This window comes from Pistacia vera, unplaced genomic scaffold (assembly GCF_008641045.1).
Source record: "Pistacia vera cultivar Batoury unplaced genomic scaffold, PisVer_v2 Contig68, whole genome shotgun sequence".
Classification (NCBI taxonomy): Eukaryota; Viridiplantae; Streptophyta; class Magnoliopsida; order Sapindales; family Anacardiaceae; genus Pistacia; species Pistacia vera.
The window spans coordinates 720505-735280 of record NW_022196534.1 but is presented as its reverse complement, the minus strand read 5'-3'; the positions used below and the strand labels follow the sequence as shown (position 1 = coordinate 735280).

At 34.6% G+C, this 14776-nt stretch overlaps 1 protein-coding gene across 1 annotated transcript; it reads right to left on the bottom strand.

The window, feature by feature from the left end:
• Positions 1–279: 279 nt before the first annotated feature.
• Positions 280–1591, bottom strand: LOC116113488 (TMV resistance protein N-like). The gene is made up of 2 exons (XM_031399641.1): positions 1098–1591; positions 280–937 (listed from the first exon to the last, which is right to left on the bottom strand). The coding sequence occupies exons 1-2, from the start codon at positions 1589–1591 to the stop codon at positions 280–282; spliced, it is 1152 nt and encodes a 383-aa protein (XP_031255501.1).
• Positions 1592–14776: the final 13185 nt, after the last annotated feature.

Below are 14776 nucleotides of genomic sequence, written 5' to 3'. Positions count from 1 at the left end.
ACATATCAATAAGGATGCTGAATCCAACTTGTACAGAAAGGTAACAGCTACTTAAATTTTTTTTGCATGACCACTATCATATCCTTTAAAGAAACATGCTATGTCAAGAAATATTTCTTGCTCTTCTTGATCAAGCCCATCATAACTAATTCTCAACATATTATGAATTTTAGGATCAGAAATTCTCCTTAATTTAATCAATACACCTTCCCAATCTTCTTTGATCTTTCGATATAGGCCAGAACCCAAAACTTTAAGAGCTAATGGATTGCCCTTGGCCTAATCAACAAACTGGTCTGAGAGCTCCAAAAATTCTTTAGGGGAACATCTTTGTTTAAAGGCAAAATTAGAGAAGATTTGAAGAGCTTCATGGTACTTGAATCCATTTAGCTCATATATGTTATCCACTCCATAACTACTAAGTACACGCTTATCTCTAGTGGTGACAATCACTCTGCTTCCTGGACCAAATCCATCAATTCCTGCTATAAAAAATTCCAATTGTTCTAAATCATGGACATCATCGAGGACAATAAAAACCGTTTCATTTTCAAGTCTCTTCTTAATATATCGAGGTACGTTTGGAGTACCTATTGTGAGATTTTCTTCTTCTAACATTTGTGAAAGAACTTGATTGCGTAAATAAACTTGTCCATATCTTTCTGATTCTTCCCTGACATTTGGAATGAAGCAAGAATGTTCAAACTGATCATAAATTCGATTAAACAAAGCTTCAGCAAGTGTTGTCTTACCTATACCACCCATACCCCAAATTCTTACCATTCGAAAATCAGACAAACCCAAGCATAATATTGATTCAATATGATCGATATGGGCATCCATTCCAATTAAACCTTCACAATCACGAGATGGTGATAAGTCATTCAATTTCTTCAAAATTTCTTTAACAATATCTCCTACAAGTTTGGACTCAGGCCTAACATATATGAAGAAGAAACATATTCTGAGTCAAAATAATGATGGTAAAAGAGACAAAATATAGGGACTTACATGAATCTAAAAGTTAAAATCTATATATATATATATATATAGATAGAGAGAGAGAGAGAGAGAGAGAGAGAGAGAATCAAACTTACCTAATTACCATTGAGTCCCATCTAGATAGATTTGATGCCATAGTCAAAGCAGTTCTCCATCTACGCACCTTTTTTGGTATCTTTTTGAATTTTTTTTCTTGCTTAACAAAAGCATCCTTAAAAGTTCCGCTCTGCTTCCGTACATCAGATGGAGTTACATGATAGAAGATAGGCATAACCATTTGGCCGTATTTTTCCTTACATTCAAGAATCTTTACAAGTTTATCCAAACACCATTTAGAAGAAGCATAGTTTTTTGAGAAAATGATTACTGAAATCCTTGATTCTTCAATTGCTTTTAAAAGTATAGGAGAAATTTCATCTCCTCTCTTAAGTCCGTCATAATCAATAAAAGTTTGAATTTGTTTTCGGCACAAAACGGCGTAGAGAAGGCTAGTAAAGTTATCACGGGTATCCTCACCTCTAAAACTAAGGAAAACATCATATTTGGCTTGAAGAGTGTTGGAAGACAAAGAAGAAGATGATGAAGCCATATAAGAAAATTGAAAGACTGAAATAATGGTAGACCTTGACAAGAATGGAGAGTAATTCTTGAGAGTAGATACAGGAGCTTAATTTGTTTGTATATATGTGAACGAATAAAGTTGGAAAGTACTTGTGACTCTTTGAACCTTTGATTAATTATTGGACCGAAAATTTGCAAAAGTTTCTAGTGACTCACTTTACTAGATAATAGAGTTGATTATTTGAAAATAAACTAGTCCAAAGAAAATGTAAAGATTAAAATTTTTTTTAAGAGTAAACGACATATTCCCACCCAAGGTTTGATGAAATCCCAAATTAGTACAATTGGTTTCATTTATTCTAGATTCTCACTCTTAAAGTAACAGTGTTATGAATTTTTAAGGTTTAGAGGGTGCAAGTACCATAACGCCCTTAACCCTAAATTAATAAACTATGTTTTAACCCTTAAATTAGTAGAATTACAAAACTTGCCATTTTATTTTCAAATTATATCAAAAACACCCTTGGTCACTATACACCCTCCCCAGAAACAGCCCGATCTGGGCTATTTCTGACGACGTCGAACCCCCTGGTCACCTCCATCACCTTCCCCATAGTCTGTCGTCCAAAACCCCTTTGGTTCCCGACTCATTTGCCCCTCCAATCATCGGCACCGTTAGGCTTAAGGTTTCGGTGTTCTTCACCAGATTCCGGTCGATTCCGACTGTGAAAATCTAATTGGACACCACCAATGCAACCACCGTCTCCAAATCTATAAAACCCCTATGTCCCCAGCAACTGTTTCGTCGTCATTCACCGGCCGAGAGTTCGTGTTCATCGACCGTTTTTCGTTGCCGTGGTCGGAGATCGACGAGTGATAAGGGGTTGTGAATGGTATGGTTTTGTAGAGGGGAGGATAGGGGTTCAAATGGTGGTGACAAGGGTGATTTTGGGTGGAAGAATTGCCGAAAAAGAGCAAAAAACGTTGTGAATGACAGCTACTAACTTGCGCCGAAGAACTGTTAGAGGTGGTGGTCTGCTAACATGCGCCGCCCATGTAAAATGACCAATTTACCCCTTTACCGTTACATCAAACGTTTTTCCGTCACTTTAAGGATGAGAATCTGGAATAAATAGAACCAATGGTACTAACTTAGGATTTCGTGAAACCTTAGGTGGGAATATGTCGTTTACTCTTTTTTTTAATGTGAATAATTGATTACAGTGGAGAGCCACCACTTGACATGAATAAAAGTAGAAGTCTAAAAGATGGAAAGAAAAGAAAAGACGAAGAAAGCACTTCAGTACTGCAAATTCCAGGTGGATCCAAAGGCGTTTCATATAAAGTTTCCAAGTAAATATTCTTGTAATTGACCAAAACATGTTTGTAAAAGCATTTTCTCCTATTCCCAATTTTATTTTCCATAGAAGGGGAACCCCACCGCTTGGGCATCAATAATTGATTTGCATATGATATGATACATAGAAGTAATTTCATCTTTGAACTTTCTTCCTTAGAGTAAACGATATTTTCCCACCCAAGGTTTAGCGAATCTTCCAATTCCACCCCTAATTTAATAAATTGCAATTCTCACCCTTAAATTAACTTCATTACTTTTCTTTCAAAATAACCCCTACATCTCAGATTTCTCTCAAATAACCCCCAGAGAATCCTAGCCAAGCCAAGAATTCGGCCTGATTCTGACACCATTGGACATCTCCAACACCACCATCAACATCTCCTTATCCTCCTCACCAAAAACCCTAACTTTTCTACTCGATTGCACCTCAGCGAGGTGCTGGAATTTGGTTGGAAAGGGGAAAAAAAATGCGAAAACCTAAGGGAGAGGCAAGCAATTGCAGTCACGAGGTTAGGGATTTTGGTGGGGGAAAGCCGGTAATGCTATTGGTGGCCTTAGGGGTGGTTTTCGGTGTCAGGACTTGTCGGAATTTAAATGAAACACCGATTGACACTAAAAGTAATAACCGACAATTAGGGGGTTCAATCAGGTAGGGAGGTTAGGGGTTTTCATGTGGGGGTTAAGGGGATTATAATGATGATATCAGGAGGGGTCGATTGTGTCGGAAACAGGCTGGAATAGTCAGAAATCGCCGATGAGGTGAATTTGAGAAGTGAATGATTATTTTGAAATTTTCATCTTTGAAATGATCATTTTACCTTTTTAACTGTTAGATTAAACAGTTATCTGTTAATTTGAGAGTAAAAATCTATAATTTATAAAACCAAGGATGGGAACTACAGATTCACCAAACCTTGGGTGGGAAAATGTCGTTTACTCTTTTACTTATTCTGATATAAAATAAAATTAAAAGTTTAAACTAAAGACGGCGTGTCTAAAAAGAAAATAATCACAAACAACATCAATCCATTGATTTTAACTTTACTGTTTTTCTTTACATGATTATTAAAGAGAAAGGTACATGAAAAGAGAGTATTCAAAATTGGACGCATGTGAAGAGAATTTTCTCCAAATTAATTATTCTACAACGACAATTGAGGTTGGCCCAAGATTATTATCCATGGAAATTTTTTTTTTTTTTTTTTTTTTTTATTAGTGTTAGAGTCTATTTATATACACCTCAATTAATCTCTCAGAACTCTAAAATTAATAGTCGGATAAATCTCTTCAGTAATCACCCTTATTAACAAACTAAATAGATCAAATTCAAAACATCTTCAATAATATATTAAAAGTTCTTTCTTTCTTTTCTTGTTAGTACTAACCTTACTTCTATTTATATCTTGAGATTTGATGAGACTTTGAGTTATGAGCTACTAAGTTTCCTGGTTAGTTAATTAATTTCAATTGAATTTTCTTGGGGATCAAGCAACAAACGAGGTCATAGGTTGAGTGATGATTTCACTGAGTATTATAGGTCTGTTTGGTTAATTATTCTGATAGTTTTTAAAATAATATTTTGAAAAAAGTTAAATTGGGCGAGTATTACGATGTAAGATTTGGAAATTAACAAAAATATCCCATTTGTTTGTTTATTTACCAAACACCTCTATAATAAAATATTAAAAGTTAACAAAAACACCCCCAACCCACCCATTAAATACGGACAGCCGACCATCACCGTCGGAGGATGGCAGGAGTGTTTTTACAATTTCTAAAAAAAATATTTGGGAGTGTATAGTTAAATTAAAAAATTTAGGAGGTTTAAAAGAAATTGAAAAATATAGAATAATATTTTGGGAATAATGACATTTTACTGTTTAACTTTTTTGAGAATACTAATAATAGTATTCCCAAAAGCGAAACAAACAAAGCCTATGGCTCCGTTTGGTTGCCAATTGGGAATACTACTTTTAGTATTCCCAAAAAAGTTAAACAGTAAAATACCCAAAAACTTTGATTTTTGGGAATACTACTCCCAATATTATTCAACTTTTTTTAAACCCTTTAAATTTGATAATTTAATTAAATACCCCTAAATATTTATTTAAAAATTACAAAAACACCCCAGTAATTCATATTTACCAGATTCCGGCCACCACTGCCGAAAAATGGCCGGAATCTGTTAAGATGGCGCACTACATGCTGAATCTGGCCGGTAGTACGCCGATCTAGCCTTTTTCGGTCAGATCCACGGTGGATCTGACCGGAAAAGGCTAGATCTAAGGCCAAAGATCTGGTCGTTGACGGCCAGATCTTTGGCCGCAACGCTTTATAACGACGGCCAACAAACGGTCGTCGTTGACGTGGATCTGATCGAAAAAGGCCAGATCTAAGGCCAAAGATCTGGTCGTTGACGATCAGATCTAAGGCCAAAGATCTGGTCGTTGACGATCAGATCTTTGGCCGCAACGGTTTATAACGACAGCCAACAAACGGTCGTCGTTGACCATCAACGACGACCGTTTGTTGGTCGTCGTTGACGAGAAAATACGGCCAGATCTGGCCATTGACGGCCAGATCTGGCCGTAGATCTGGCCTTTGTCGGCCAGATCCACCGTGGATCTGGCCGGCAAAGGCCATATCGACGCACGATCGGCAAGATCCAGCCGGTCATGCGCCAATACGGTGAACCTGGCCAACCTCCGGCGGTGGTGGCAGGCTGTCCATATTTGACATTGGGTTGGGGGTGTTTTTGTTAACTTTGAAGATTTTATTATAGGGGGTGTTTTGTAAATAAATAAATATAGGGGGTATTTTATTAATTTATAAATCCTACATCGTAATACCCGTCCAATTCAACTTTTTTTTTTACTTTTTTCAGAAAACTTTTCCCAAAAACACCCAATTGTGAACCAAACGCAGCCTATATCTTTTATAATTTGTAGTGCATTAATATAATATGCCACGGAGAATATATAATTCATATATGTAAATTCAAGTAAGGTGGCACGTTATGATTGGTCTGATTATGTAATGGGTTTCTTTAATTAAATTAACCAATACTTTTATTAAGGATAAATCGAAACCTAAAGTTGTTCTCATGCATTAATTAATAAAAAAAGTGACGCATGTGCATATGTTTGCTTAAAGGTTCACATGAAGAAGACTTTACTACGATTTTTTTTTTTTTTCATTTTTGACTTTGTCAAAGTTTTCAGAATAATATTATTGTGTGAACATTATAGTACTTGTAAGAAAGTAAACCTTTTATTACATTAATCTATAATTATATAATACTTATATATTAACAACCAATAATGTTAAAATGTACAAACAAATCGTTGTAAGATTTGTTTGTACATCTAATATTTTTAGATTACAGATGTATTAACAACTAGATAAGTTAGATTATAATTAGATTATAAAGATGAGATCTAAACTTTATAAGAATTAACTATAAAACAAAATAGAAAAAAAAAAGCCTAGCCTATGCCCTTATACCTAAGCTTTGCATTAAAAGTGCTAGAAGTTGTATTTGTCTTATATTGCTAATTTATATTCCTAATTTGATAAACTGTTGTAATATATATATATGTTGTTAGACTCCCTCTTTCTTTAAGCTAACTATTGAAAGTGAATTCTACCAAAATCTGTTTATTATAGTATCAAAGTCACACTTGTTTAAGGTGATAATGAGTTTGGACTCTAGTCATGTTAGAAGTTGTTTGGTAAGCTATCGACCAGTTTAGATGTTGATTGTCTTGCATGTCTAAATTTACGTAATCGTCACTTAGTTGCATAATTGTTGTCTCAGAAAGAATGGGCAACTAAATATTAGGTTAGACAAGGAAATGTTTTCTTTAACGACTAGCAATTTAGTTATTAATTACTTTTTGAAATAGTCCTCTGCTAAATGTGTAAGGGTAATATGATAAAAGTGTATCATGACTATTCAATTAGTTGAAGAATGTATCTTTTAGTGAGGAAAAAATTAGTAGTGAATTCCAAAAATTTAGGCACTGAATGTGTAAGGGTAATTTGATAAAAGTGTTTTGCGACTATTCTATTAGTTGAAGAATTTATCTTTTAGTGAGCAAAAAAATTGTGATAAATTCCAATAATTTTAAACGTTGAATGTTGAATCCAAATTTGATAAATTATTTTCTGCTACTATGAAATTAACAGAATATGTGATTTTATGAGAAAAAAATTAGTGGCAAAAGCACTTCGGTTTTAGTTAAGGAATGTGTATGCCCAATTTGGTTTCTCACATTTGGCAACTAATGATTTAGTTATTAAAATTAATTTTTTGCATCTAAATAATATAGTAACCGATTGTATATGAGTTTTGGAAACTAATTATTTTAGTCATGTTTTATTGATTAGTCTTGGGTGCTCTATTATTTCTAAATTAATACTTTAGTAGCTAATTGGTTAACATTTAAGAGCATTGTTTTTGCTCTTTGTCATTTACCTGGTTTATACATTCAACATCAACAGCATAAGAGTGACACAATATAAAAATTTGGATCAATAACATCAAATATCTTCAATGCATATAAAATTAACAGTCCATACGTGGATTTTTATGCATGATAGGCAATAAAAATCCTGAATGCACTATCATGTGTGCATAACCAAAAAAAAAAAAGCAAGCACCCTACATTTTTATCAGTACCTATCTATATGTGCATAACTCCAACAAACATAATGTCCGCCGCATGTACATCATCTAAGGATATGTGTAAACAATCCCAAAAAGATTGTCCTACCCCCATGTCAAAATATGTATTGCGCATACAACAATAAACTAACGATCAATGTTAGCATATCAAACGTCACCAGTTGAGGTTTTAAAAGAAGCTGCAATGTAATGCCCCACTTGAGGTATATAGTTAAATTATTGTTGCATTGCTTGAATATTTATTGATTTGGTCTCATTTGAGCTTGCATGTTGTTATTTTTGGTTGGTTGGCCCTTAGTTGAATTTTGTTAAAGTTATTTTGAGAAAAATATGAAGAAAATCTCTTAAACTTTCATTAGGAGTAAAATGGTCTTTTCACTCAAATCTGAGCACACTGTTCTGTAGTGGTGCTCTCTTTTACTGGGAGAAAATGGGCAGACTTAGTTAATCTATTCACAATCACCCATATAGCATTATATCCTCTCTGTACTCGAGGGAAACCCGTGATAAAATCTATCGAAATACTCTCCCATTTCCACTCTGGAATACTAAGTGGCTGAAACAACCCTAACGGCCTTTGGTGTTTTGCTTTCACCTGTTGACAAGTCAGGCATTTAGCTACAAACTCTGCAATGTCTCTCTTCATACCTGGCCACCAGTAACCTTTCTTTACATCTTGATACATCTTGGTTGCTCCAGGATGAGCAGTGTATGGTGTGTCATGAGCCTCCATAAGAATTCTCTTTCTCAACTCATCATTTTGAGGAATACACAACCGATTTCTGAAATAGAGGACACCATTCACTAAATGGAACTTCGTTACCTTGCCCTCATGTGCTTGTTGAACTATTTTCTGACACCACTCATCAGTCACTTGCTTAACTCTGACTTCCTCCAATAAAGTAGACTGAACCTCTAACATGGCAATCCTTTCCAGAATCACTTCAATCTGTTCTCTACATAATTGTTCCATCAACATTTTTTTTTTTTTTGGCTTAGTGAGTCGGGACACATAAGCTTTTCTACTCAAGGCGTCGGCTACTACATTGGCTTTCCCCGGTTGATACTTGATCCCACAATCATAGTCCTTAACCAGCTCTAACCACCTTCTTTGTCTCATATTCAGCTCCTTTCTCGAGTACTCTCGAGTATAGCCCTAATCCGCATGCACTCTCACGGGCTACACCACTTCTCTCTCTCATACTCATGCCGCTCTATCAATACGGCGTACATGCGGGAATACTCTACCCATTACTCACGGGTTCCCCATCGCACAACCTACTCTATTCTCTTTTTCTCTTAATAAAGCTCACACTCAAAGTTCTCTACTCTTTCTCTAATGCATAATTAATGCATATGGATGATTCATGCTCATTAATGTACCCTTGAAATGCACAAATGTAATGTTGCATCAAGATAGTCATTCTGCACAAGTCACACTCAAGAAGGCATAACTTGAGTTATACACATCGGATTGTTACGATTTTTGTCTCGTTTTAAAACTTAGAGACAGGGCTACAACTTTTATGTTGAAGTCTCAACCCAGTTCAATATCTAAGATACCCAAAAATCACTCAGAAGGTCACGGACGTGACAGGACAGTTTTCACTTAGGCATTTCATCAAACATATTGCATGCATATTCAATTCGAATTTGGCTAACATTCTATATCTTTCTCAAGTCACCAATATTTGGAGTAAAACTCCAGCAAACAACTACTAAACCTGCCAAAAACAATACACTCTAAAAAATTCTACTCAACTTTTTCTAACTTCAACCAAACTTCAATAAATCATCATACAACCAAAACCACTTCTCATAGCTAAATTCTACTCATTAATAATCATCAAACTCCTCAATAATTCATCAATTTCATCAACAATTCTAAAAATCATAAACATATACACATATGTAAAATCTTTACACCCTTGATTTATCAAATCATAACTTGGGTTGGATTTACTTACCTTGAATTTGAGCAACTCCAACACTATAATCTCTCATTGATAGAATTCTTTTTCCTCTTAAACCCTAAACATATAAAACCATAAGAATTCAAAACTTTAAAATTTAATCTCACATCTTGATGCAAGAATCTTATCTTTGGATGCTTAGGATTGAAAATCCACTCAAAAATACCCAAAATCTATGAATTTCCTTGGAAATCTAGTGAAGAAATTTGGGAGAATTTGAGTAGAGAATGGCATGAATGGAGGGATAGAGTGGCTAGGGTTTCTACTCTTGAACTCTTATTACATAATAATATATATATTTTCCCATTTTGCCATTGCTCTTTCTTGAAAATTTCATCTATGTCCTTTAGTCAATTACAATAATGCTCTCATTTTTATTACATTCTCCATGAAATTTTATCTCTTTTCACTCCCCAAGTTTTCAACTAATTTACATTAAAGAGATAGTCAGATTGCATGGTGTGCCCTAGACAATAGTGTCAGACAGAGATTCCAAATTTGTCTCAGCTTTTTGGACTAGTTTATAAAGAAATTTGGGTACCCGTTTGGCATTCAACACTGCCTATCATCCTTAGACGGATGGCCAAACAGAGAGAACGAATCAGGTGCTTCAGGATATGTTGAGAGCTTCTTGTATGGATTATAAAACATCTTGGCATGAAATGTTACCCTTAGTGGAGTTAGCCTACAACAACAGTTACCAGTCTACAATTAAGATGGCGCCTTATGAGGCTTTGTATGGTAGACGATGTAGGTCTCCACTACATTGGGATGAGATAGGTGAAAAGGATGAGTTGAGTACCACTCTTGGGCCAGAGGTGACTCAGAAAATGATAGAAGAGGTAAGATTAATTAGAAACAGAATGAAGCAAGCCCAAGATCGACAGAAGAGTTATGCCGACTTGAAGAGAAAAGAGGTTGAATTTCAAGTGGATAATAAAGTATTTCTGAGAGTTTCCCCCTATAAGTGAGTGATGCGCTTCGGTAATAAAGGAAAGTTAGCACCTAGATATGTAGGTCCATTTGAGGTACTACAACAAGTGGGAAAAGTGGCCTACAGATTGACACTACCACCTAGCATGGACAAGGTGCATGATGTTTTTCATGTCTCGATGCTACGGAAGTACGTAAGTGATCCCTCCTATATCTTGAGAATACAAGATGTTGACTTAGAAGAGAATCTTGTGTATGAAAAGCGTCCAGTACAGATTTTGGACCAAAGGATTAAAGAGCTCCGGAATAAGAGCATTTCATTAGTAAAAGTCCTTTGGAGAAATCATAAGGTAGAAAATGCCACATGGGAGGTAGAGCAAGACATGCAGAAACGTTACTTGGAGTTATTTGTATGAATTTTGAGGACGAAATTCTTTTATAGGGGGGGGGAGAATTGTAACGCCCCACTTGAGGTATATAGTTAAATTATTATTGCATTGCTTGAATGTTTATTGATTTGTTCTCATTTGAGCTTGCATGTTGTTATTTTTGGTTGGTTGGCCCTTAGTTGAATTTTGTAAAGTTATTTTGAGAAAAATATGAAGAAAATCTCTTAAACTTTCATTAGCGGTAAAATGATTTTTTCACTCAAAATTAGTTGAAAACTTGGGGAGTGAAAAGAGATAAAATTTCATGAAAAATGTAATAAAAATGAGAGCATTATTGTAATTGACTAAGGGACATAGATAAAATTTTCAAGAAAGAGCAAGGGCAAAATGGAAAAATATATATATTATTATGTAATAAGAGTTCAAGAGTAGAAACCATAGCCACTCTATCCCTCCATTCATGCCATTCTCTACTCAAATTCTCTCAAATTTCTTCACTAGATTTCCAAGGAAATTCATAGATTTTGAGTATTTTTGAGTGGATTTTCAATCCTAAGCATCCAAAGGTAAGATTCTTGCATCAAGATGTGAGATTAAATTTTAAAGTTTTGAATTCTTATGGTTTTATATGCTTAGGGTTTAAGAGGAAAGAGAATTCTATCAAGAAGAGATTATAGTGTTGGAGTTGCTCAAATTCAAGGTAAGTAAATCTAACCCAAGTTATAATTTGCTAAATCAATGGTGTAAAGATTTTACATATGTGTATATGTTTATGATTTTTAGAATTATTGATAAAATTGATGAATTATTGAGGAGTTTGATGATTATTAATGAGTAGAATTTAGCCATGAGAAGTGGTTTTGGTTGTATGATGATTCATTGAAGTTTGGTTGAAGTTAGAAAAAGTTTAGTAGAATTTTTTAGAGTGTATTGTTTTTGGCAGGTTCAGTAGTTGTTTGCTGGAGTTTTACTCCAAATATTGGTGACTTGAGAAAGATATAGAATGTTAGCCAAATTCGAATTGAATATGCATGCAATATGTTTGATGAAATGCTTAAGTGAAAACTGTCCTGTCACGTCCGTGACCTTCTGAGTGATTTTTGGGTATCTTAGAGATTGAATTGGGTTGAGACTTCAACATAAAAGTTGTAGCCCTGTCTCTAAGCTTTAAAACGAGATAAAAATCGTAACAATCCGATGTGTATAACTCAAGTTATGTCTTCTTGAGTATGACCTGTGCAGAATGACTATCTTAATGCAACATTACATTTGTGCATTTCATGAGTGCATTAATGAGCATGAATCATCCATATGCATTAATTATGCATTAGAGAAAGAGTAGAGAACTTTGAGTGTGAGCTTTATTAAGAGAAAAGAGAGAAAAAGAGAATAGAATAGATTGTGCGATGGGGAACCCGTAAGTAATAGGTAGAGTATTCCTGCATGTACGCTGCATTGAGAGAGCGGAATGAGTATGAGAGAGAGAAGTGGTGTAGCCCATGAGAGTGCATGCGGATGAGGGCTATACCCGAGAGTACCCGAGAGAGAGATTATATACTCACATGGCCAAGGGTTCTGAATCCATGCATAACCAAGTTCGATCGGCTAAGAACGAGTAGAAGTCACGGAGAGCGGGAGCGAGTCCCGACCGTGCCCCCGATAAGATGGGGTCATGACTTACTAAAGAGAGTTAGTAAAAAAGAGTTCTAAGAAAGAGAAACAAAGAGAGAGAAACAGAAAGAGAAAACAGAGAGAAGTATAAAAGAGAGAGTAAATGAGAATTGTAAGGAAAGACTTAGAGAAAGAGAGAGTTACGGGGATAGATGACTAGAGGGTTTACTTACTGAGCATTATTTGTGCTCACCCCGTTGTCTTTCTATGTTTTTGCAGGATTTAGGTGAGGACAGGGTCGGACAGACGTCAACACGCGAGGAGGAATGGCTACACTATCTACATAGTTTTTGATAGTTTTTGTTTATGATACTAATTTTGTATGAAGAATGTATATGTTTAATAAAAGAAAAAATTTGGATCCAACTATTTATGTTATTATACATGTATTTTATTATGTATACTTTTATGAGTATTTGAGTAGGAAGTAGTTATTACATGCAATAGATGAGGAAAACTAATCATCAGTTGGAGATGGAGATGGCAATTCAGTTGGAGTGGTAGCAAGTTGTGTGCATGCAGCTGCTATAGTCATGTGAGTCAGCATCTCCAACATACGAGCTTGTTGTTCTTCAAACATTTTGATTTTCTCTTTTTGTTGATCAAATAGTATAAACTGCTCCTCTAAATATTTAATCCTATTTTGTTGTTGTTCAACTATGCGCCTTAACTCTGTTACTTCTAATGTATTATGCTGCTGAGTCACAAAAAATGCAAAATTCTGGTTGAAGCCAGAAGCTTTACCAAACACTTCCTCATTCATATGCATGTTTACTGGACCACGAGCATCATTCAACATTTCCATGATTTCATCATCATCTTCATATTCATTGTCCACTTCATCGTCGGACATGTCATCAAATATGGTTCCTAGATTCATGTGTTCCCCATGAAAAGTCCATACATCGTAAGTTCTAGAAAACCCATGTCTATACAAATGTAGCTGAATGATGAATATATCATGTGATCTTGTATTCAAACAAGCTCTACATGGGCAACGGGTCCTACCCTCACTATCCAAGTGTTGTTTTGCAATGTCTATGAAAGAGTCAATTCCTTTAACATATTCATTGCACAATCTATTAGACAACCAAATCCATCTTCTATCCATTGTGACCTTCTAGGTTCACAAACAAAACAGAAATTCAGTATCACAAAGACACTACTCAACCCAATTAAACCATAGTCATCTCCATATAAAACAAAAAAATAAATAGATACCAACAAAAAATATATTACAAGTGATAATGTAAATGAATATAAACGATCAATAAATTATTTAAATTTCAATTTACGTAATTTATACCTTCTTTTTTATGGTTATAGTAGCAGTGGTGCCCTCACTCTTCTTAGCCTTGGTCTTCAAATCAACTTTAAGATCCTCAAATACCTTAAAGTGTGCTACCTTATGTAAATAATAAATCTCAGTAAACTTTCATTTGAAATTTTAAGATAAATCAATTTATTTTAACAATTAGGTTTTCTAAAAAAAATTGGTTTTGTAAGAACAAATCAATTTCATAATTTAAATAAAATAAATGAGAAATTAATATCTGAAATATTTTTAACATAGTTCGTCCTTCATCATATAATAATTTTCAGTATAAAACAATTTAACACACATTATGTAAGTCTTTACTTAAACCTCAAATTATACAAAGTTTAAAACTACCCCTTAATTTATACGTCCAAGGAAAGACAATTATCCTTAGGCTGCCTTAGCAATCATAAAATAACATAAAACACCCACCAATTTGTAAACCAAAATAAAAACACCTAAATCCCCACAAAACAAACCCGAAGTTTAGTTTTGACATAGAAAATGGAAAGGGAAAAAAGTCCTTAAGCTATCATTAACATCTTGAATAACAAATCAAAGATTAAATTAAATGCTTCTTCCACTTTCCAATCATTGAAATAATAACAAAAAAGAAACTTTGTTGGTTAAATTGTGGGCGCCCTGCCCCTCACTTCAAAATTAATTTATTTTATGTACTTTTACAATTAGTTATAGCAAGTCTTTCTTCATTTATGTAATGCAAAACCATTTGAATTGATGATCATTAATATTACAACCATTTTAAAACATGAACACATCCAAAAAAAGTAACCAATCCAAAGCCTAATCTTAATTTCAGTCAACACGTTTTCTTTGTAGGGTCATTTTGGATACTTGTTTGGTTTGAGAGGGAAAGCTAGA